At 38.2% G+C, this 24698-nt stretch overlaps 1 protein-coding gene across 1 annotated transcript in view; it reads left to right on the forward strand.

Annotated features, from left to right (window-relative positions):
• The first annotated feature begins 2440 nt into the window (after nt 1–2440).
• atp1b3b (ATPase Na+/K+ transporting subunit beta 3b) overlaps nt 2441–24698 on the forward strand; it is a 31124-nt gene continuing 8866 nt past the window's right edge. The window contains exons 1-3 of the mRNA XM_056262587.1: nt 2441–2729; nt 19383–19511; nt 22830–22928. Of these exons, the coding sequence (XP_056118562.1) occupies nt 2624–2729; nt 19383–19511; nt 22830–22928 (334 nt within the window). The 5' untranslated portion in view covers nt 2441–2623. The remainder of the gene's footprint in view (nt 2730–19382; nt 19512–22829; nt 22929–24698) is intronic.

Genomic DNA, 24698 nt, shown 5'->3' on the forward strand with positions numbered 1-24698 from the left:
ACATTTAAAAAAAAAAGGAAAATGTTCTTTTTTATAGGTTGATTCAGTGTGATTTTTGTCATGTTGTATAGTTTATTCCTTGTCATTCATCACTATAGTTGAAGGAAATTTAAATATGGATGGTTGTCATCTGCCGTTCTGGGTTCGGATAGCTTCCAGCTCGTTGCCTCAAGCTGTGTGAATGTTGCATGTTGGGAGATTTAGTCTTGTTGCGAGTGATTAAAAACACATTTTTGTTGGATTTGTAAAGGAAACAGCCCTGATCCACTCAGGTCGGCATTTTAAACCAACTCAACAGAACTGATATGAATTTTGGTTTGCAAATGTAACTGTATGTACATGTATACATATATAAACATATAATTTTGGTTACCTCTGGTGTGGTGTGGTCTAGGAAAAAAACTGAATACGTCAAAACCATAATATGGTATTATTAAAAATACAAGTTATTAAACTTTGCTGCTGAAATGATTTACATTTTTGAATGTCAATGTAATTTAAATGTGATGGGTTAAAAAAAAAACTATTATTTACTGTAATGGCAATTTAACAGATTTTAAGTATTCTTGAAATACAGTAGTATAACTGCATCGGACATCTCCTTAAAGGGGCTATATGTACGAATGTTTATATATTAAGCACGTTTTTGTATTGCCAATGTGTGTAACGAAACTCAAAACTTTTCTTAAAAAAAAAAGAAAAAAAGAGAGATCTTCCTAGGTTCTCTATGAAAGCATGGAGACTGATTTTTATGTGAAGGACTCGGGATGTTTTTGCCGGGAAAATGTGAGTATGTGACTTTAACACCGTGCATGCTCCTGAGAGCCTCCGTTCAGTGGCACGTGAAACTAATGCTTATACAATGTTCAGGATAATAATGAAAGAGCCATTCTGTACTGTAATGTCAATGTGTCATGTAAAGAGATTCATTCAAACCATAGTCTCACAGACAGATCTAGTCTACGTCTCAAATATAATCAGTGTAATTTTAATAACCTCATATGTCGACATGATGCCTGTCGCAGAGCTGCTGCAAACTTATCCATATCACTACGATCCGATGCTGTTTTCTCACCGCTGTCGTTTTGGTTATGTGTTTAACTTGTTATTCAGTGTGAAGGTGCAGCACATATTCATCTCTCAACAGGGTGTGCGGTGTTGGGATGTTTCAAATGCTTTACTTATAAGCAAAGAGCGAAAAAGAACTTCGCCTTGAGTCACAGTCAGTCACGCGAGCACACGCAGGAAGATGCCGTCTGCAGTTCACTTAACGACCAGCGGTGTCGCTAATAAGCTGAATTCTGCATAAAGACCCTTTAAACTGCAAATTAAATCAATATTTTTATGAGTTTGTGGTAAGAGGAAGAGAAGATGATCTGAGAGATTTTACAAAAATTATAAACCAGTGATTTTTAACCAGTTGACCAGGACCCACTAGGGGGCAGCAAGATGGCGTAACATCATTTAAAATAAGACAACAACAAAAAAGGTTAAAATAAGCTATAAAAAAATCTATAAATCAAGATGTAATATGAAATCACTACTAGTTGTAATTTGTTGGCTTAACAATTGTCATTTTTATAAAAATACAAAAAACAGGGTTCTCATTATCTTGGACAACCTGCATATTTTGTATGAGGGGATTTTAAAAGTGTGATTTCAAGACCTGGAGAAGTCAGGGAAACGAATTCATAGACATTAAGATTCATATACAATTTTATTAGGTATAAATTGCTTTTTTGTGAGTAAAAAAAAAACATTTAGTTATTGGAATTATGGAATTTAATTACCGGTATATCAGAAATATCTTAAAGGGATAGTTTTTTATTTTATTTACTCACCCTCGTGTTAAACCTATATCAAAAACAAAACAATGAGAAAAACGTCATCGCCAAATAGGCAATCACGCAGCTACATCAGTCAAAAGACACTCATACAGACACAATAGCTCTTTTTGTAGCTATTAGAGTTAGAATTACCTGAAACAAAACATCAACCATATATTTGGTATTTGTGTGGGGCTATGTTAACATACTATGTATGTTAACATACATAGCCTACTAATGTATAGTTTTACTTTTTAAATTGAGCTGAAAACCATTTAATAAACTGGACGACAAACTAGATCTATTTTCATGTTTTAAGAAACTTATTGTGCCAACTTACCCCGGCGGAAATGCTCAATACCTTTTTGTCGAGTCAAGATGCCTACAAAAAAATGGACTCATTCCCAACCTGTGAATTAGTCACACAGCGGGGGGGGAAAAGTGTAATAACTAGCCCCCAGGCTCCCTATAAAGTTGTCAGTGTACTTTTTCTATGCAACGCGGTGCGCAAACTACGTGGCGTTTCGGTAAACCTTGTGCAAATGATGTTGAACGCGCTTCATGCGGCTCCTGTAAATGCGGCGCGGCTCCACCGCGCATGCGCGTCACAGCGCAGTTCAAACGCTGCCAGTGAAGAGCTCGAGCGAGCGACGGACGCACTGCAGTCTCGAGCCGCGTGGAAACACCGCACACCTCTTTTATTTCACAACGCGAAGGACGCAAGCCCGATTCAACGCTTTTTTTAGATTTATTATCATATATCGTTCTCAAACTGGTTTATTCATCCTGTACACACCATGGCCAACAAAGAGGAGAAACCTGACGAGAAACAGTCGAGTTGGAAAGATTTCATCTACAACCCAAGGACGGGGGAATTCATCGGGCGCACTGCGAGCAGTTGGGGTAAGTAGTCGTTTTGGGGTTTTTTTGTGTTAAGTGACAATTGCACGCCTTTAAAACTGATGTTCAGACACCAAAAATATGATCTACCTATGCGGTTGACGCATAATGTGCCTTTAAACGGCCACACACACTGTTCTTGACTGTATTGCCATTAATGCAAAGCTCAGTTGCATTGATAATGATTCTCAAACGCGTTTGTAACCCAGCGAACTGAGCTTTATGGCTCTACCTTACAGTCCGTTACAATGTGTCGGCATGTGCAGATCAGCATGCATTAGATTTCATTGAGATGCATATCAATCTCAAGCCACATACTAATCTCACCATTTGAAAGTGTTCATTTAGACCATATCCATGAGCCATAACCCGAGATGCATATAAAAACGCTGGCAATCGATCGCATATTCTACGACTCCTCATTTTAGAAACCTTAAGTCAGCTAAAATGGATCCTGTTTAAAAAGCCATAGAAGGCGGTAGTAGTAAATATGTGGCTTTAAATCTAAGCCTACGTATTATTCCACTTACTGCAGTATAAGCATATTACCGTACCATAATTACTTAATACTTGCTAAATCAAAACAATTGACGGGATGAATCCGCTTATGCCATCCCTTATCACGGGATGAATCGTCACACATCGCGGATTTCCGTGATTAATCGGGTTTTAATTTAACAGCATGGCAGATATTCCTCCGCGTTTGTATCCTGCAGTTTCACTTGAGGCTCGAGGTCTATGAATAGCTTTCCTGAATGTCATCACTGCGCTCTCTACAGTAGGCCTGCATGTCACATTAGCTGTGAAATCATGCGTTGAGAGAATAATTTGTGCTAAAATTAATATTCTACGTGTCTGTTATTCGTACTATAAAATAACTCGATGAATGGCGGCTCCTAACTCACTGTGCCTCAAGTAAGCCTCTCCTGCTACGAGCGCCTCTAGTTTTATAGTTTAACTAAATTTGAGAAATTCCCCTCACACAAACGCATTAGGGAATGGAATACCATCGCACACGAAAAAAAAAAGTTCTTTCATATAGAAATATATACAAATATTGCGATTAGTCGCTGCGATATTCGGCGAGCGAGTATCAGCGCGCGTTCTCTTGGAACGTTTCGGCTGTCAATCATCCACGGCCGTGGTGACGTAGCATCCGCATTCATTCGATATGCAAATTACCTTTGCTGTGGTTCACAGCCTTTGCTTGAGAGGAAATTTCCACATCCCTTGACACAATTGGTTCACAGAGGGAGGTTGAGGAGGAGAAGTTTTCTGTTCTCTTATTTAAGAGCATTTAGATATTCAGGTATATCAGGGCTTGTTTTGCAATCCAGTTTGCATGTATATTCTCCTCAAAGCTGTAAAGTGTCCATTATTATCAGTGGGGGTGGGGAGCAATTTCTTAAATACCCAGTTGCTTAGTAACCAGCTTTGCATGAAACTATTTCCTTGTAGTTCTGCGCCTCGGTCAATTGAACAGCCCGGTTGTGTTCGTGATGCTAAACTCTGCAGTACCTCTCCTTCGCTGGGATGGGTGTTTCTTGATGTGATGCATGAGCTCGCGTTCAGCCCCTCCTCCCCGTCTTCCTCCCTGCTTTCCTCTCAAGGTCAAACCGGCTCTCTGCAGGCTCCCGAACCAATAGGCCTCTTGAAAGAAATCAATGTAATTCAAATGAAAACGATCTCCAGCCTTGAGGAATATGACGTGTTATGTAGATCTTCATTCATGGTTCATCACTGCTTGCAGCTTTAATGAAGCTTGGGTTTGCTTTACATAATGAGGCCTAGTCATTCTGCTTACCTGGGCTTTTTCTTCTCGGCCTGTGTTCACGTTTTCATGAGAATTGCCTGTATTAGCGTTCGACCGATGCTGGTATCAGTTTCTAGAGTGGTTGATGGGTTAATGATAGCTTGTAGTTCACATGTTGGATCAGTGCTATTACTTACTTTTGTATAATTTACATGCAATTTGTTTGCCTTCCACATTTAATCTAGTTTTTCTCTGAAAATTTGGTTGTGAATTGACCCTTCGCAGGGAGTTTGATTGACAGGCAATCTGACCAACCGTAATCCGCCATACATTTTCATACTGTACTGACGTCTTTCCGCGGTTAAAACAACATTCCTTCTGATGTTCATTCATGTTTATTTGATGCTATAAATGAACAAGAAGGACGAGATGATCGGTTCACGAGTAGCTTTAACTGAGGCTGTACAGCGATCTGTCAGACACATTAAAGGAGAACTCCGGCGCAAAATGAACCTTTGGTCTAATTACACATTGTTACCTAGTCAACCGTTATCTGAGATTTGTTTTCATGATTATCGAATGTAAATAGTTTTATCTCTAAAAACAGTTTAGCCTATAAAGTTAGTATAACGCTAGTATATAATATTGGGCATAGATCAATGACAAATAAAAATCGCTTGTTAATACCACTAACAAGGCTCAAAATAGCCCCACACTAACACGGTAGCATAATGAGGGTCCCTACCTTCAAACCGAAGCATTGAGAACTTTGTTAGTGTCCAGACAGTTTAATAAGAAGATATTTTAAACATACAGTCAACTTCGCGTATACAGACAGGAGCCATCTTTGAAATACAGTCTTTACCAATCGATCTACGAACGCCGATCCAAGCCTGCTGTTCGCACTCACCTTATCACAACTCATAGCTCGTTCACATCTCACCAGCGCACTTGTATCGGCGTTCGTAGATCGACTGGTAAAGACGGTATTTCAAAGATGGCTTCTGCCTGTATACGCAAAGTTGACTGTATGTATTAAATATCTTCTTATTAAACTGTCTGGACACTGACAAAGTTCTCAATGCTTCGGTTTGCAGATAGGGACCCTCATTATGCTACCGTGTTAGTGTGGGGCTATTTTCAGCCTTGTTAGTGGTATTAACAAGCGATTTTTATTTGTCATTACACTATGCCCAATATACTAGCGTTATACTAGCTTTATAGGCTAAACTGTTTTTAGAGATAAAACTCTTTACATTCGATATTCATGAAAACAAATCTCAGATAACGGTTGACTAGGTAACAATGTGTAATTAGACCAAAGGTTCATTTTGCGCCGGAGTTCTCCTTTAAAGAGCCACAAAACGGTATTGTTTAAATTTCTTTTAAAAATGACCAAATTTGAAAGGTGAGACTGTTTCATATCAAAAGTAACCTGGTCTGTCCTGTCTGTCAGCGCGTTGTCGGTGTCATCTCTGCTCCGTGATGTATTTTTCACTGCGTGAGAACATGGTGTGGCATGAGAGCGGCGTGGCTTGTTGGACATAGCAACAGTAACTAAAGGGGGCGGGTAACATAGTTTTGTCAAAATTGCAACAATGACTTGTGATAATCTTGCTAGTGCCAGTAAGAATGGGTTTAAAAATGACAAACTAGTAATGTTTTTCCATGGATGCCATTGTTTTCAAGTTCCCGTCTAATTGGAAGTACTATGTTTTCTTGCTTTGCAATTAAAAAGTAGCATGAAATAAAAATGTTGGGCAGGGCAAATAGACAATTGAAAGCTGTTAGAACTTTTTTTATTTATTTAGTGTAGTCTATTAATTGAGTTCATGAGAGAGGGTGCATCCCATAAAAATTCTCCAAAATAAGGCCAAATGAAATGATGATACTACAGTGTTTCCCCTACCATTGTTTTGGGGGGGCGGCCCGCCCCCCCAAAACGACCCCCCGCCCCCCCTAAAATGCTGACGAAATCCAGTCATAAAAAAGGAATTTTAGTGTATAACGCGGAATTTCACGGAATTTGTAAATTTGAGGAAAAAATAGAAAGCAGTTCAGTACACTTGAAATCAAATCGCGATGTAGACTAGTGTGTGTGAATATTAAAACACAAAGACTATTTAAATACGAATCCTGCATGTTCTGTGTGAATGAATGGTGCCGCCGACGCGCAGTTTCATTTACCACACACACACACACACTGAAGCAGGTGTGACGCTTGCGCTGTTTTTTGGCCTATATGAAGACACAAATGCATGAACTTCCTCTTCAGGCTCTAGATCCACTCTGAAAGTCACTTCGTGATCATTTCACCGCTTCATTTGAGAAACTATCATCATGACATAAACACACAGAAACTCAAAAGGTCTTCACGGCAACCCGTCAAAATAAAAGTTCGGTTTAACTTGACATAAATATATTACTGTTGTACATTAGAATTTAGATATGTCCCAATGTAATAATACACTAACACTAATCCAAATAAATTATCATCAAAACTGAAATTAAGGAATAATCGATTTTTTAATTTTAACAGTAAAGCTCATTGTGCAGCAAGTTATTTGACAAAAAGTTTATTTAATTTCATATGATTAAAATTGATGATAAATGATACAATTTGTGTTTTATGTCTTCATTTTACATTTTATTACCAGAAAAAAACACAACACAGAATTAGTGTGAGAAATTAGTTTTTTTTTTCATATATTTAAAAAAATGTATTGTTTAATGATTCATAATACATGATTTCAATTAATTAGACATGCTTTTTGATTGCAAAAAAAAATTACACCACGTATCCGTAACACGCCCGCTCCGCAACACTAGCAGTCCCCCCCCCCCCCCCCCCCCCTGAAAAAAATCCTAGGGGAAACACTGTACTACCATTTTTTAAAATTTATTTTTACTTCAACAGTTCCAGCATCTCTGCAGTGTTTGGGTCCCAGAGCGACCTGTCCACAACCAAGTAATTGGAAAAAAATGTACACATTAGAGAAACCGTTTTGATTCCTGGGCTGCTTTTACTTTTCCCATGGGATGGCAAGGAGTCAGAGAGTAATGGAGGGAAAGATGGGTAGTGAAGAGATAAAAGGATCTGGCTTGAGTTAATGGATGGGTCCGGCTCAGCGAGACATCTGCACCCTGATGCATGTCCGTTTGGATTAGCCCAGATTAACGCTTCCCAATCTACTGTTGACCTTGCTTGGGTTAGCGATCACGCTAATCTGTCCACAGCTTCTGGGATGTGTGGCGATGCGGTGTGATGAGCCTGGAGCTGGGCTGGTAGGATCTCAGGATACGTTTACCACAGACAGTTTAAACTGATGAAAGGGAACCTTGTTCTCCATCAGGAGACCAACCATGTGGCAGTGATGCTTTCATGTGCAACAATGACCTATTTTCTGCATTTCATCAATGAAACGTCCTGGTCTTGTTCGCCCCATTAACACGGGCTTGAGTGTGTGTGTGTGTGTGTTCAAGCATGTTTGGCTTGAGGTTCACAACGTAGTAATTGAGGAACTGCACAACGGTGGCTTTTCATTCACGTTTTAAATTGGGGGAAATGGTGATTTCATGAGCCATTTCACCCTTCAGGAATTAGGTTAAAGGAATAGTTCGCTAAAAATGAAAAGAGTTCTTGTCATTCCAATTGTACTTTATGCTCTTATTCTGGCAAATATATTTGATCGAATTCGTTCAAATGTGGATAAGCTACGACAGGTAAGCATGTCTGCTGTGAGGATGCTAGGGCTGATGCTAGCTTTTAATGTTTTGAACATTATGACGTCAAATTTGGCATATTGCATTGCCATGCCATTTGTTTTTTTCTTAATGTGTTGCATAGATTTCAAAGATTCAGCTGAGGGGAAGAAATTAATAACTTTAAGGCATCATTAACTCATTTACCCTAATGTACCGGTAATTCAAAAATGATATGCATTTGTTTCTTCTGCGGTACAAAAAAGAAGATATTTTGAAGAGTATTGGGGTCCAAATGACACTGAACCCAGTTGACGTTCACTATATGGGACATTCTCCGTACAACATAAGGGAGAGTACATGATAGATGTTTAATTTAGGGGTGAATTATTCCAGTAAATTCCATGTGTTCTTCACTATCATCAGTATTCAGAAGACTTACGGAAAATTGTTACGGTTGATAGACGTGGTTATTGGTGCTGTAATGAGGAAAATTTCGTAAAATACTTTCATAATTTATCCCTATAGTGCTACAAGTAAAAAATAACAGCATACAAGCTTCGAACGACATGAGGTTGAGTAAATGATAACTGATTTTTCATATGTGGGTGAACTATTCCTTTAACTCTTGGTGATAAAATCACTTTCTCAATATCTGGCTTGTCTCCATTTTCCTTCATGCCAAACGACGGGTGAGATTTGGCGTCTGTCCTCGCTTGATTGGATGAAGTCGGAAACCCATTAGAAGGATCTCTAGGGTATATTTTTACACTTTATCTTATTTACTACTACACTGTAGCATTTTAGAAGTCATTGATTAAAAATTGTTCACTTCAAATGTGCAGTAAGTTTATGTTATAGTGTCATCACTTTCACATTTCAGTTGCTCACACTTAGAGGTTTGGGGTTTGTTGACATGCCTTATATTAAGTATTAAACTTTAGCCTGAATGACCTAGCAACCATCCAGAAAAACCTAGCAACCGCACTGCAACACCCTGGCAACCATCGACAACATTAGCAGCGTAGTGGTACGTTTACTTCAGAAAATTAAACTCCTCTTCTTTCACGCCCAGATTATTTTATGCCAATACCTTTTCAGTGCTACTAATGAAAAGAGAGAAGGTGTATCTGATGCCACTACCATGATCACGTGACTGAATTAGCACTAGCCTGAGGGAGTGTAGCTGTCTGTGTTTTGCCCGGAGGAGGGATTCTGGCAGGAAGGAAAGTCATACTGGGAGTCTCAGCTGTTCTCCAGGGCCTCTTCCTCTCACCATCACTGGGTGATCTGCCACTCTTCTCTAGAGCCAAGCTGGCCACGCTGTGTTACGCTCACCCCTGTTGATCGCGCTCTGGAGTGAAACGTGCTTCACACCGAAATGCAGTTGACGATGGGTGGTGCGAGAAATTTCTGTGAAATGGTTTTAGCACGGTTTAGCCTACTTTCTTGTGTTGATGTATTTCCTATTGAAAAAGGAAACTGGGCTGGAATATATCAAAGTGCTGCTTTTTTGGATAGATGGTAGCCTTAAATGTACAGCTCAGCTAGTCGGGGGAGCAACATACTTATTCTGCAAGTATTCGATTGGTTAGAAATTTGGATACGCCCAAGAGTGCTGGTTGAGTCATCAATATTTTTTTATCATGTTTCCTGGAAGATAAAGACAACTTTTTATAAGCAAATTTCTGTTAAAAGATTAAATTTTTTGGACTTTTAGGAGTACACTTCATCTCCAGCAATAGATTTACTGAAGTTGATGTGTCAAATAGGTTTGCAGAACGGATTTCTTTGAACCATTTGAAAAAAAAAATGTAAAAATAATAATTCTTTCCAAAATTCTGTTTAAATTCAATATTCATTTGTCTGTATAAAGTGTTTCCCCACACTCTGCATTCCCACTTTTCCACAGCTTTAAAGGGTTAGTTCACCCAAAAATGAAAATTCTGTCATTATTTACTCACCCTCGACGTTCCAAACCCGTAAGACCTTCCTTCATTTTCGTAACACAAATTAAGATCTTTTTGATGAAATCCAAGAGCTTTCTGATCCTCCATAGATGGCAATAGTCCACGTGACTACAGTGGTTCAACCTTAAAGTTATGAAGTGATGAGAATACTGTTTGTCTGCAAATACCCCCAAAAATTTCAATCTCTTTTCTTCCACGTCATTCTCCTGATGTTCACACTGTCAACAGTGTAGGAGAATGTGGAAGAGAAGAGATTGTTGAATGAAGTCGTTATTTTTGGGGGGTTTTGCGCACAAAAGTATTCCCATCACTTCATAACATTAAGGTTGAACCACTGGAGACACGTGGACTATTTTAACAATGTCTTTACTACCTTTCTGGGCCTTGAAAGTGGCCGTTGTATTGCTGTCTATGGGGGTGTCAGAAAGCTCTTGGATTTCATTAAAGATATCTCCATTTGTGTTCGGAAGATGAACGAAGGTCTTACGGGTTTGGAACGACATGAGGGTGAGTAAATAATGACAGAAATTAGATTTTGGGTGAACTATCCCTTTAAGGCTCCGATATACTTCAAGCGAAATCAAAGACCGAACTGGTGTGACGTAATTTCAAACAAAATCAGGGCAAAATTATGTTTGTTATGAGTTTGTTTCGGGAGTTCAAAACAGCTTGCCGAAGTGAACTTTCTGAAAATATTTTCTATAAAGTGCTAGATAAATAAATGTGACGTGACTTCACTGGAGTGGTGAATTTTAGAGCTAGTTCAAACATATCCACATCGCTATGATCAGATGCTTTATTCACTGCTGTTTTCTCACCGCTGTCACGCATTTATTTTTTGCTATTGAGAAGAAAAGCCACTGCGTTGGTTTGGGTGGTGTCGGGATGATTTTTACAGTATAACGCTGCTCAGGTATTTCTAAATTCGTTTTACCCCCAAGCGAAGAAAAAAAAGTACTTCTCTGTAAGTATATCAGGGCTTTTACACTCCCATTTCAAATCTAAGGTGTGAATCATCAGTGCTAAAATGGGAGTTTCATGACCCTTTAACGGTGACACAATTATGCAGGTTAATATTTTAATCAATTGAGAGCTCTAGTAAATACAAATAAATTGTATTCAATGGTACAGTAACATAACACTTTTTAATCTTCATATTTCTAATTCATTTCCAATTGTCTAGGAGTTGAAAAATGAAATCTGTGATAATCCTTCATGATACAATCCTACAGCTCATCTAGGCTCTCCTGTCCCGCAATGTTTTTAAATCCGGGTACAGGTTGTCTTTTCCTTACAGTGCAGGTTTAAGTGTTCATTGGCCCGTCCCACAGTTAATGGTGTAATATGCAGCTCAAGCATGTCCACTTACAGAAAAACAGACGCTTATGGGTAGTGCTCACTTTGAGAGCCACAGTCTCAGTACGGTACCCTAAATTACCCCCACGACACCACCGGTCTGCACCCTGGTGTGACGGCACACACCCTCACCCCCCCCGGCCGGCTGCAAAGAAGTATTTTTATCCCAGCATTCCTCGGCACAGGAGGAGGACGAGTATCTGGTTCTTCGGAGGCTTGGGTTTCTCAACAGCTATGAGAAGCCACTGATAAAGACTTGTCTTGTGGGCTTTTATTGTCTCCTGTATTTCATTGTGGATCTAACTGTGACTCATTCATTCATTCTGGGCATCTCTTCTCTCCGTATCTCCACCTTTTTCTTTTTTTTCCTGTGACGACCTGTTTCAGTCCTGCCCCAAATTACAGACAGTTGATTACTATTGACTAGATTTTTGCCTTACATTTTTTTTTACATTTTACGTTACATTACATACATTCTTGGATAGTTTTATAGGTATTTTTAGTGGCTGTGGTTTAAGTAGTGTGCTGATCAAGGAACGCAAACTTTTCTTCCGTGTAAACAACATAAAAAGTGAATCTCTTTTTAGTCGTTTTCAGGGATCCGTGTGAATGGGGATCGTTTTGACAATTAGTTCACCCATTCTCTTTAAATCATTTGCGCGAGAAGTAACGGGGAAGCATGGAGGACCGTCGCTTCTCGTGCAAGCTTCACAATGCACATACAACGTCTTTCTTGTGGACGCTCATGTGACAATCACAAAGTTGTTGACTTGTGTTTTGTTTTTTTCCAGTGGTAAATATAATGCATATACAAACACTGATCAACTAGAACATTAAAAGCACTGATTGGTGAATAAAATGTATTATATCGTTACAATGGCACCTGTCAAGGGGTGGGATATTTTAAGCAGCAAGTGAATAGTCAGTTCTTGAATTTCATGTGTCGGAAACAAGCGAATAGATCTGAGTGACTTTGAAATGGGCCAAATAGTGATGGCTAGACGAATGGGTCAGAGCTTCTCCGAAGCGACAGGTCTTTTGGGGGGTTCCCGTCGCTCAAATTGCTGGAAAAACTTAATGCTGCCTATGAAAGAAAGGTGTCAGAACACACAGTGCATCTCAGTTTGCTGAGTATCTGTCTGGGTAACCGGAAACTGGCCAGACTGCCCATGATGTCCACCGTCTACAATTGGGGCATGAGTGTCAGACTTGGACCATAGAGCAATGAAAGAAGATTGCCTGGTCTTATAAATCACATTTTCTATTAGATCAGATAGATGACCAGGCTATGTGTGTTGTTTATCCAGGTAAGAGATGGCAACAGGATGCAGAGGCAGTTGTTCTCTGGATCTTGTTTTGCTGGGAAACCTTGAGTACTGGCATTCATGTGGAGGTTACTTTGGACACTGAGGTAGGCAATCTGTGTCAAACTCGCTCCTGGAAGGCCCACTGTCCTGTAGAGTTTAGCTACAACATGCCTCAACACACCTGCCTCAATGTTTCTAGTATGCCTTGTTAGACCTTGATTAGCTGGTTCAGGTGTGTGTCATTGGGTATGGAGCTAACACTACAGTGCAGTGGCCCTTGAGGAGCAGGATTGGACACCTCTGGCCCAGCTAAAGATTGTTGCAGACCATGTACACCCCTTCGTGGCAATGGTTTTCTCTGGTGGAAGTTGCATCTTTTAGCAGAATAATGCACCCTGCCACACTGCAAAAATTGTTCAGGAATGGTTTGAGGAACTTGACAGAGTTCAAGGTGTTGCCTCGGCCTCCAAATGTGCTGGACCAACACATCTGCTCCATGGAGGCCCTACCTTGCAACTTGCAAGACTTGAAGTATCTGCTGCCAATGTCTAGGTGCCAGAAACAAGGTACCAAGTTGGTACTGAAATTGAAAAATGTGACATTACCTGCGTTTCCCTCTATTTTGAGCGCTGTTGAACGGATTTTTAAACTCCTGATTGGCCATTGTGTTCACGCGCTCAACATGTATGTCTATGATTATCCAATTGTGACTCACTCAACATATGTCTATGATTGGCCATTGTGTTCACGTGCTCAACATGCATCTATGATTGGCTATTGTGTTCACGCGCTCAACATGTCTATGATTATCCATTGTTGACTCACTCAATATATTTCTCTAATTGGCCATTGTGTTCACGTGCTCAACATGCATCTATGATTGGCCATTGTGTTCACACGCTCAACATATGTCTCTGATTGGCTATTGTGTTCACACGCTCAACATGTGTGTCTATGATTGGCCATTGTGTTCACACGCTCAACATATGTCTCTGATTGGCTATTGTGTTCACACGCTCAACATGTGTGTCTATGATTGGCCATTGTGTTCACGCGCTCAACATATGTCTCTGATTGGCTACAATGATCAACACTGACATCTTTGACGCTCTTCATCGAGACACAGATACACACGGGAGCGTTTAAAAGCAGGCGTCTATCAGCGGATCCCTAATATATCCACTGATAGACGGATCCGCTGATAGATGCCTGCTTTCAAACGCTCCCGTGTGTATCTGTGTCTCGATGAAGAGCGTAAAAGACTTGAAGCGTTTTTGACTTCACTCTTTTTGAAGCGTTGATCATTGTAGCCAATGTTGAGCGCCTCAACACAATTGCCAATCACAGACATATATGTTGAGCATGTGAACGCAATGGCCAATCAGAGACATGTATGAGCACGTGAACCAGAGGTGTTTAAGAATCCGTTCAACAGCAATCACATTTTTAAAATGTCAGTACCGACTTGACAAAATGACAACTCTAGTACAATTTAAATAATATTGTTGAAATGTAATGAAGAATTTTTAAACTCCATTGGCATTCAGTCAAAATTCAAACATTGTTTTCGTCCATTCCTTTTTTTCTATTTTGTTAGTGGTGAAAGTTTCCTGCCCACAGTATCGCACACACTCGAGTAGTGGATCTGTGTTGTTGAAGGCATGTCGGCTGTGGTGCCAGTATTGACTCAGGTGAGATCAGATCTAAACCTAAGAGGCATTAGACCGAGATGCAGTGATATAGATTGAAGCGTGAGAGTGAAATGGAGATGGAGATGTGGTGATGAGCTGAGAGTGGCTTCCTGACAGCAATGACTGGCTACTGATCTCAGTCATCCTGCTCCGGTATTGATATCCCTTCTGACTGACTGAGGAGACGTCATCTCTCTCTCTCTCTCTCTCTATTTATCTCTCTATCTCTATCTCTCTCTCTCTCACTCAGTGTTTTTCACTGTTTTGCTTATTGTTTTAGGCTAAAGCCGTTGTTTGACATGTTAAAAACAATTTGTAATTGTTTTAATGAAGTGTTTTCTGTGCAGACTTTAATTTGTGGTTTTAAATATGTGAGAAGTAGAAGTGGTGAATGTCAGCTGTTGAACTTTGTACTTGGAACAGCAAAAATGGCCATATACATTAGTAGGAGAAATCATATGAACTAAGGAATGATAGTGGTGTGGTACGGGTGTTTAAAGTAATGGTGAAATCTAGAATTGTTGTTGATTTTCGATTTTATAAAGTAATGAATAATTTATTGAAGTTTGAATCTATATGGTGTTACAGAGAAGCCTTATGTTCAGTTGTAAACGGAGAGTTGTTTTGTTTTAAGTTTGTAAAAAAATAATTAACTGTGAAAAAATGTTTTAATGGTTAGTATTTTCTATTGTAATAAAAGTAATTTTGAAAAATCAAAAAAATCTCTCCCTCCTCAGCCTTCCCACATCAGCCTCTGGTCAAAGTTCAGAAGCATTCAGCATCCCAGCCGTATGTTGGGGTAATATCTGCCAAATGGGAATCTAATGAGAGCCAAGACCGATTAATATCTCTTTCCTCGGCCCATTCCTGAAACTAGCCGACATATTGTAGCGGTGCGCAGGTGTTTTATGACAGGGGAACTCTTTTTAGGTGACACATACAAGAAAAGGTAGTATTTTCATTGGCACCGTTTCCAGAATTAACAAATATTTAAAATTAATGTCTCTAACAATTGTCATGTGGTGTAGCCTAACTAACTATCAAGAGAAAGGGTAAAATATTTATATGCATATGTTACACTATTATTTTCAAATAAGTTTTTTAATTTTTCAGGCTAAAAATGTTTAGTTTTTGTTATTAATTCACAAGTCTAGGGGAGTAATGCCACATGATATTTTACATCGAACCTTTCCTTGTCATAAAATGGCCGAATTATCTGATATTTTAAGCGACTTACTGACTTTGACATTTTTTCCTCTGTGTTTCTGCATAATGGTTTGATTTGGGGGAGAAGTTCGTCAAATATGAATTAGGCAGTGAAGCTTTTTATCACATTTTTTTTTTTATTTAAAAAATAATTGTATTCTTTTAGTAACTTTTTGCTGAAATCAAGACAGTTGTATTACCTTACTAGTAAAAAAAAAAAATCAAATCATCATTTTCTGAATTAGAAACATTCTGTTTATAAGATTGTTTTTTTTAAATAATATTTTTCTTGCATATGAAATGCATTTTATGACATTATTACCCAGGCGACTAAATGAGCGTCATTTCATCAACCCTAATGTAGAATTTTCAATTCTTTGGAGAAATGTAATTATGGTCGTTGATTTGCATTTGTAGCAAATGCGTGCTAGTACCCACTTTAAGACTGATTCAACAGGGGAATATTATGACAGGCAGCAGAATGCGTGTGTGTGGTGTGTGTGTGTGTGTGCGCGCGCATCTCCTTAGGCCAGTGCTGTGCCATCACTAAACTGTCCTCCCCCAGATGCTATTTATAGTAAGAGTCTACCTCAGAGACATCTGCAAAGAAGAAATGCATCTATAATTAAACTGAGCTTCTCTCTCACGCTCTTACACACACTGTCCTTCACTTCCCCTCCTTTATCCTTTTATCTCGCTATTTATATTGCTTTTACTTTTCTTCAAATAGTATTTCTGTTCCCTTACCTCAGACCCGTGTTATTCTCTGTCCATACACCTACAGATACCATAGTGTGTCCATGTTTGGATGGGGCACTACTGTGGGAGTTCTGGCCAGTTCACGTGGCGTTCCTTGAAGTACCTTTGAGTACATTTAAAATGCCACAGTATATAAATACGGTATTTAAACAGTACTATTGTTTATATTGAATTTGAAATGCTGTACCATACTATCACCACAGTACTCTTTTGGTAAGGTTTGTGTTAAGTTTGCCGCAGGGTTATTAAAGTTTGCTCAAATAAACGTTAATTTAAATATTACATTTGAAATATTAATGTTAAATATTAAAATGATTAAATTAATTAGATTTAGCTAATTTCCAAAGAAACATTTCTCATTTTTGTTTAGTTTAACTTGATGTTCTAAAATAACTAAAAGAAAATTGAAATAAAAATGAATAAAAACGGTAGACATATTTAAACAACTAAGAAAAAATGCACAAATGCAAAAAGGAAAAAGTTATTAATTATTCATATTTTTTCAGTAATACTAAAATAACACCGGTCTATCCTGCTTTAAAAAAAAGTGTTTTATTTTTTTCTTCCATTTTCAACTCTTTCTGTTATGTAATTTTAAATGCATGTCCACGTTGAATCTGAAAATCAAACACGCATTCATAAAGTTCTACAAATACTCTGCCTCTTTCATGTACATTTTATTATAGATTTTTGCTAGTTTAATAATGCTTTCAGCAACCAATACTGTTAGTGTTTAGCTCTAAATAAATTTGAACCCATTTAACAGGATTATGCAGATTTTCTCTAAAATTCAGCCCAGAAAACACAGTCATGAGATTCTGTCTTGGCCTGTCTATATACTTTTTATACTGTTTTAAAGAAGAAGAAAAAATTAGCATTAACATCTAGGTGAACATGTTGACTTCTCTTGAGTCTTTAACGCTTGTTTCAGTCTCTGTGCTGTAGACTGTGTCCCTCAGGCTGTAGTTTAGTCATTACTACAGTAGGTTGTTCTCTGAACGTGTGAGAGATGGAGTCGTCATGTCCCTACAATTGTTGTGCTTAATTTGTAAGAATGGCCAAAAACAGTTACATTTTTAATAATTCAACAATCCATTTAGTTTCAATATCTGGGCAAATTTCACAATTTTATATATATATATATATATATATATATATATATATATATATATATATATATATATATATATATATATATATATATATATATATATATATATATATATATATATATATATATATATATATATATATATATATATAAATTTTTTTTTTTTTTTTTTTTTTTTTTTTTTTATATCACTCCCAAGTTTTTGGTAGCCTATTTTAATGCAAAATAAAATAAGTAATTTTAAGTATATTTATTTGTTGTAGTTTTGTACTGCTTCTACTTGTTTCTGCACATCATGATTGTGACTACATCTCATTAAACTAATTATACAGACTTTTTGCATTAAAGTAATTCGTAGAATTGAGAATCAATTTCACGAGAGATCACGATTATCCCATGATTTTAATAGTCAACTAAAAAAATAACATGCAATTTACTAGGTTCAAAAGGACAAACTGTTAATTGCTGCAGTCGGTCTAAAAATATTGGCTTAGTTAATTTGAATGAATTATTAAAAACAATGGTTAAAATGAATCATTCAGTGATTTACTCAGACTTGACCTGTTTCATAACTGAATGAATCAGTGTTTTTGAACGCATCTCTTAAAATGAATGATTCAATGACAAATGCATTTTATTAGCAGTCGCCACCTACTGGTGTAACGATGTAACATACAACTTTTTATTTTAAGGGTCACGTTACTTTCAAAAGGTGACTTACTCTATTTTGATCGCTTCCATAGACATCAGTGTTTTTATCCGAACTATAAACTTTTATCCCAGTACTTCTGTGATAATCTAAATTAATGTAACACTGTGGTTGAAAATTTTGTGAAGCTGTTTCATAACTATACATGACAACTGTTGTCATTTAGGAATAAGATCGGGTGGGTGTTTGAATCGAGACCCCGATCTTTTAACTATTTATCCTGCAGGTCTAGCTTGAATTGTGAATTGTTGTATATGTCCAAAAACAGTCTGGTTTTCAATTGCAAACAAATCATGATTGATTAATATTTACATTATATACATATTTAGCTAATATTTCCACCTCAAAGCCACACCAGTGGTTGAGCCAACGTCCGGTCCAGACATCCACTCCCATCTATTGTTTTGAAGAAAGTTACAATAGCAGAATCCATAAATTTGTGTAAATATTCTTCCCTTTGCTTTGAGGTGAAATATGACCTGACCATTTCTGGGTGCCAATCACCCTTTACACGATTCTCCCAGATTAACCACCATTCATTATTTCTCCACTTCCACTTGTTGACAACGAGCAGATATGTTTGGCCTTTCTCTAAAGCATTCAGCTGTTGCATTCCTCATTTTACAATTGCCCCTCCCCCCATCCTCCCTTCTTTTCTGACATTTGCTACAATGCATGGGAGTGCAAACTGCCAGAACTAGTTTAATCCACACTGTTGTGCTACTAGTTTCAGACCCCCAAGCCATCATGCGAGCGTGTGAACCTCTGAACTTGTCAAAAACACAGGCTCTTCCCTGCTTATTCCTCAGCTCCGATTGGACGCTGGAGTAACTGACGCTTTGCTCCGTTTATGATTCAGAATGTTTGTGAATCCGCTCTTTTTACGACGTTTATCACACGCTCATAAATAAAATGTGATGCTTTCCAGATGACGCGCTCTTAAATGTTCAGTGTTTGTGCTGACCACCGGTTGCTCCAAGTGGGCTTGTTATGTGACGTTACATGGAAAGAGTCATGGGAACAAATTCCCAATACTTTATAGGTTTGGGAAAGAAATTGCCGTGTTTGAAAGTGTCTGTCTTCTCTCTGCAGGTCTTATATTACTCTTTTATCTGGTCTTCTATGGCTTCCTGGCTGGGATGTTTAGTCTCACCATGTGGGTGATGCTACAGACGCTGGAGGATCACACTCCCAGATACAGGGACCGAGTGGCCAATCCAGGTAACAATCCCACAGCATTAAGGTACTATTCTTTGTTAAGCCCCTTTGGAAAAATATGTATTATGCAAAGCGGTACCAATCAATAGATATTGTAAACTTTTAACCGATTCTCATTTTTATGAACCGATATTGATTCTTAAACCGCAGGAATCGATCTTTTAGTCTATGCTGTTTTCAGTTGTATTTTGCCTCCCATCCAACAAACCGCAATAAGCTTTGTCCTTTGTTACTTTTGATGTGTCCATTTTATAATGAAATTCAAACGATAAATACCGTTCTGCGCTCTTTAATGTGGCGTGACTCCTGTTGCACCTCAGTTCCAATGAAGCGCATGTGAACCGATCATCTCTTCCTCTTTACTACTAGTTACAGCATGAAATAAACATGAATGGACATTAGAAGGAATGCTGACAACTTTCCAAAATGCAATATGTCTCCATGTAGTCAATCAATCAGTGTGTCAACCACAGAAAGATGTCAATAAAACAGCGTTGGAAGCTTGTTTCCGCCACTGAATAAAAAAAAATAATTGCGACTTTTTATCTCACTATTGTGAGATATAAAGTCGCAATTATGAGAAATAGTCGCAATTGCGAGAAAAAAAGACAGAATTGCGACTTTTTATCTCAAAATTCTGACCTTTTTTTTCTCGCAATTCTGACTTTATATCTCGCAATTCTGACTTTATATCTCGCAATTCTGACTTTATATCTCGCAATTATGACTTTATATCTCGCAATTATGACTTTATATCTCGCAATTATGACTTTATATCTCGCAATTATGACTTTATAACACATAATTGCAAGTTTATATTTCGAAATTCTGACATATTTTCTCAGAATTGTGAGATATAAACTCGCAATTGCGAGTTATCAGGCCAATTCTAAGGGGGAAAAAATACTATTTTTTTCCCCTCAGAATAGTTTCTCACAATTCTGACTTTATAACACGCAATTGCGACTTTATATCAATCAATTCTGACTTTATATCTCGCAATTCTGACTTTAAAACCTGCAATTGCGACTTTATATCAATCAATTCTGACTTGATATCTCGCAATTCTGACTTTATAACACGCAATTCTGAGAAATAAAGACAGAATTGCGAGATGTAAACTCGCAATTGTGAGATGTAAAGTCGCAATTGTGAGATGTAAAGTCGCAATTGTGAGATGTAAAGTCGCAATTGTGAGATGTAAAGTCGCAATTGTGAGATGTAAAGTCGCAATTGTGAGATGTAAAGTCGCAATTGTGAGATGTAAAGTCGCAATTGTGAGATGTAAAGTCGCAATTGTGAGATGTAAAGTCGCAATTGTGAGATGTAAAGTCGCAATTGTGAGATGTAAAGTCGCAATTGTGAGATGTAAAGTCGCAATTGTGAGATGTAAAGTCGCAATTGTGAGATGTAAAGTCGCAATTGTGAGATGTAAAGTCGCAATTGTGAGATGTAAAGTCGCAATTGTGAGATGTAAAGTCGCAATTGTGAGATGTAAAGTCGCAATTGTGAGATGTAAAGTCGCAATTGTGAGATGTAAAGTCGCAATTACCTTTATTCTTAAACAAGCTTCCATACATATAAAACGTAACATTGCATTTATTTCAAAAAAGCCCTTTTCCCTTGAGAAAAATCACCATGTACTGTACCTGATAAACCCAAAATCTATATTTATTTTTTTATATATATATTATTTATCGAAATCGGTATTGAATCGCGAGCGTGTGATTTGAAATGCACTTATTCTGCTGAAATAAAAGGCAAGCAGGACTGTAGTTATGCTATTCTGAACATCGCCATACACAAAAAATGGCTTGGTTTTTTTTTAATAATGCTGTGCAGTTTAATTAGAAGTATAAATGATATGTAACCTTTATAACCGGTTGGTTGTACATTAAGTTTTATTGGGGAATGTAGAGGGCTTCCAAATCCGTTCTATTGCGTAAAACCGTAGATGACGAAGACACTAGACTGTATCTACTTGTGTATACACCTGCATTTTAATCTCTTAAAGCAAATCTGTGTATCACAGCAAGCCTCACATGTAAAACGGTCTATCACACCATGTTTGATCATTTTGCAATGCTGCACATTTCTGTGAAACTCCTTTTTTTTTTTTTTTTTTTTTTTTTTTTTTTTTTTTGTGTGTGTGTGTATATACTGTACTAAGATATGGTCAGACTCTCTCTCTCATACTTGAAATATTTCAGAGTGGATTAATAACACATTCAAAGACTTTAAGACTTATTGATCTTCTCACGTAGTTACTGGTTCTGAAATGACTTGAGATTTATAAATCCTTCTATATACACAATTTTTGACATTGAGTGTAACGGAACAGACCGAATTTGCATTCGAGGTGCCATTTAGCTGGTGCGATTTATTCAGTGCTATTTTTACCATTACCTCCATTACAGTCAGAACACACAAACCAGTCTCAGCAGTGTTTCACACATCATCCATTAGCCTCCCACACACACTCTCTCTCTCTCTTTCACACACACACGCACACACATACGGTCGTACACTGTACAGCCCCCACACACTTGTGTACAGTGGTTGCGATGAGAGCGCTCCAAATCCATCCTCGCTCTCAATTATGAGCGCTGTTAAACCGGCAAGTGAGACACTCTCTCTCGCTCGCTATCATTCATCCTTCTCCAAGTGTCAATTTATTCCTCCCACTGATCTTTTTTTTTTTCTCCCCCCACCTTTCACGAGATCTTTTAGTAACTGAATGTTCTCGGTACAGACACAGTTGGACATCATTTCAGACAAGTTGCAGTTAGTGTCTCCAATCATCAGTGCATTTAATGTTCCAAGCAAGATTTTGAGTGCTAATGATCACAAATGCGCATTGATTACGAATCGGAGGTGTTCTGATACAATAATGACATACACTTCCCAATGAGCACACATACAGTCAGATGTCTTTTGGAGGTTTGTATCATTTTGAAAGCATATTATTCTGTCATTTTTTTTTATATGGACATATTTTTAAGACATAAAAGTCTTAAATTCCCACATGGAATTTAGATTTCAAGGAGTAGCGGAAATAATTAAAACCAAAGGTCTTAAACTCCCTTCTAAAATGTGTTAGTGAATATCATTATTTGTAATTGTTTTCTAGAAATTGGCATTAACTGGAAAACGTATTTGAAAAGTCATGGAGGTAAAAAGGGAAAGGAATCCGACTAGTATTGCAGATGTGTCAACACACTAAGAATGCACATATTGAATCAATGTTTTGGGCACATATATGTGCTATAATCTGCATTAAATTTGTATGATGTTTATCTGCATGGCATATTTTGTCCTTAGGGCTGATGATTAGGCCGAGGTCCTTGGAAATTGGATTTAACCGATCCATTCCCCAGCAATACAACAAGTATGTGCAGCACCTGGAGTCGTTCCTGCAGCGTGAGTATCAACGCTCTAAGTACCTTACCTCTCTACATATTTGCCTTGTAAAGGTATAAAGTGATACAGAATCCTAACCAGATAAATCAGAGGATACTTTAACCCCCTAATCCCCCCCCCCCCCCCCCCCTCCCACCCCAGATCCTCTGAGACTCAGACCAGTACCAGACTGCCCAAAACCCAAACCAGTACCAGACCTTCCAAGACCGTGACCATTATCAGGCCTCTCCAATACCTAGACCATTTAAGACCCAGACCAAACTAGATCTCATAACACCTAAAACCAGAGCAAAACTAGACCTAGGTCCTGTTCCAGCTAGTTCAAGAACCAGGCTGTCCATTTTAATGGTTTGACGTGGTTCCTGCACTAAGCAGGTCAGTCTTCTCTAAGAAGCTGTTCAGAGCCACTAGTCTTGTGAAGATGAGAGACGACTCCAACTCTGTTCAGAACCAGCAAACATGATCCATATGGCAGGCAATGGGTGGATAAAATAAATGTTTGAAACAAATCATATAAGGAGGATATTGTTAATACAGCCACATTTTAGATAAAATAATGACATGTTTACTTACATGGGTGTTTTTGTTACACTATTGCTCATCAAGGTCATATTGGGACAAGCAACCGCTACACTTAGGTAATCAGGAGGAGGTGGTGCAGTCAGATATTTTGCAAGACAATAAGAGGACTTAAAATCCACCATAATATAAAAGGTCTATTAGGAAGTGGCCTAAATAGTGAAATGTTTTCAATTTCTTTTGATTTGCTTCTCAATACATAAATCTCTCAGATAATGTCCCCCTTGTGTAGCCTCTGTTTGGATGGTTTGAATGTGATCTTCTTAATACTCCCACTGCTGATGGTTAAATGTGCTTGAATTTGCACAAATTGTTCTCAGCTGTATGCGATCACCACCACACTTGAGAACGTAGAACTTAAAGGGTGCATCCGGAAACGTTGGTAGCGGACTTGTCGTCAGGCAATGTTTGCGCATGAAGGTGCCTCACGAAACCGATTTCGGACAGACTTCTGAGGCAGAATAACAGTTTAATGATCTACAACAAAATAGAGCAAACTTTGGTGATAACGAAGCAAATATTTAATTACCACAATAGTCATTTCTCGCTAGAATTTTTTTAGCTCAACTGTAACAGAATTCAAAGCGCAGTATTGTGGGATATCAAAGGCAGTGAAGGATACATCTATGCTGCCTTCAAAAATCAATCAGATGACGGTATCTCAGGAGGCAGGAAATGAAGCTAACATTGGATTTGGACGTGCCTTGATGCCTTCATACCTTGCTCCGAAAGGGGCGTTTTTTCGTTCCATTGACTTCCTCAAACGCAAGCTCATGCAAAAAGTTTTGCATTTTGCTGCATTCAAAAGTTCAAGTTTGGTGAACTGAGCTGCGAATTCGCATCACGTGAAGACGTGTGACCAGTAAAAGATCGACATCACGGCGAGACCTTTTGGCTGAATTAATTCAACAATATTTTTGCAGTAAAGTCGAGTAGATTTAAAAAAAGGTTCATAAATAAGACTCTGCAGACCGTGACGTCATATCACGACCGTTGCAGTGTCCGAAGAAATTTCGCATGCTCGTAATCTAGTGTGGCCGAAGGCATCCTTTTTCAGCTTTCGGACATGCAGCCAAAGTCTTTCTTAAATAGATCACTAATGATCAGATACAGCAGTCATGAGTGACTCATTTAAGGACCCCATGCAATCAAAATTGGAGTCTTGTGGCTTTTAGTCAATTAGTTTTAAGG

Source organism: Rhinichthys klamathensis, unplaced genomic scaffold, assembly GCF_029890125.1.
Source record: "Rhinichthys klamathensis goyatoka isolate OS25496 unplaced genomic scaffold, OSU_Roscu_1.1 h1tg000194l_1, whole genome shotgun sequence".
NCBI classification, from domain to species: Eukaryota; Metazoa; Chordata; class Actinopteri; order Cypriniformes; family Leuciscidae; genus Rhinichthys; species Rhinichthys klamathensis.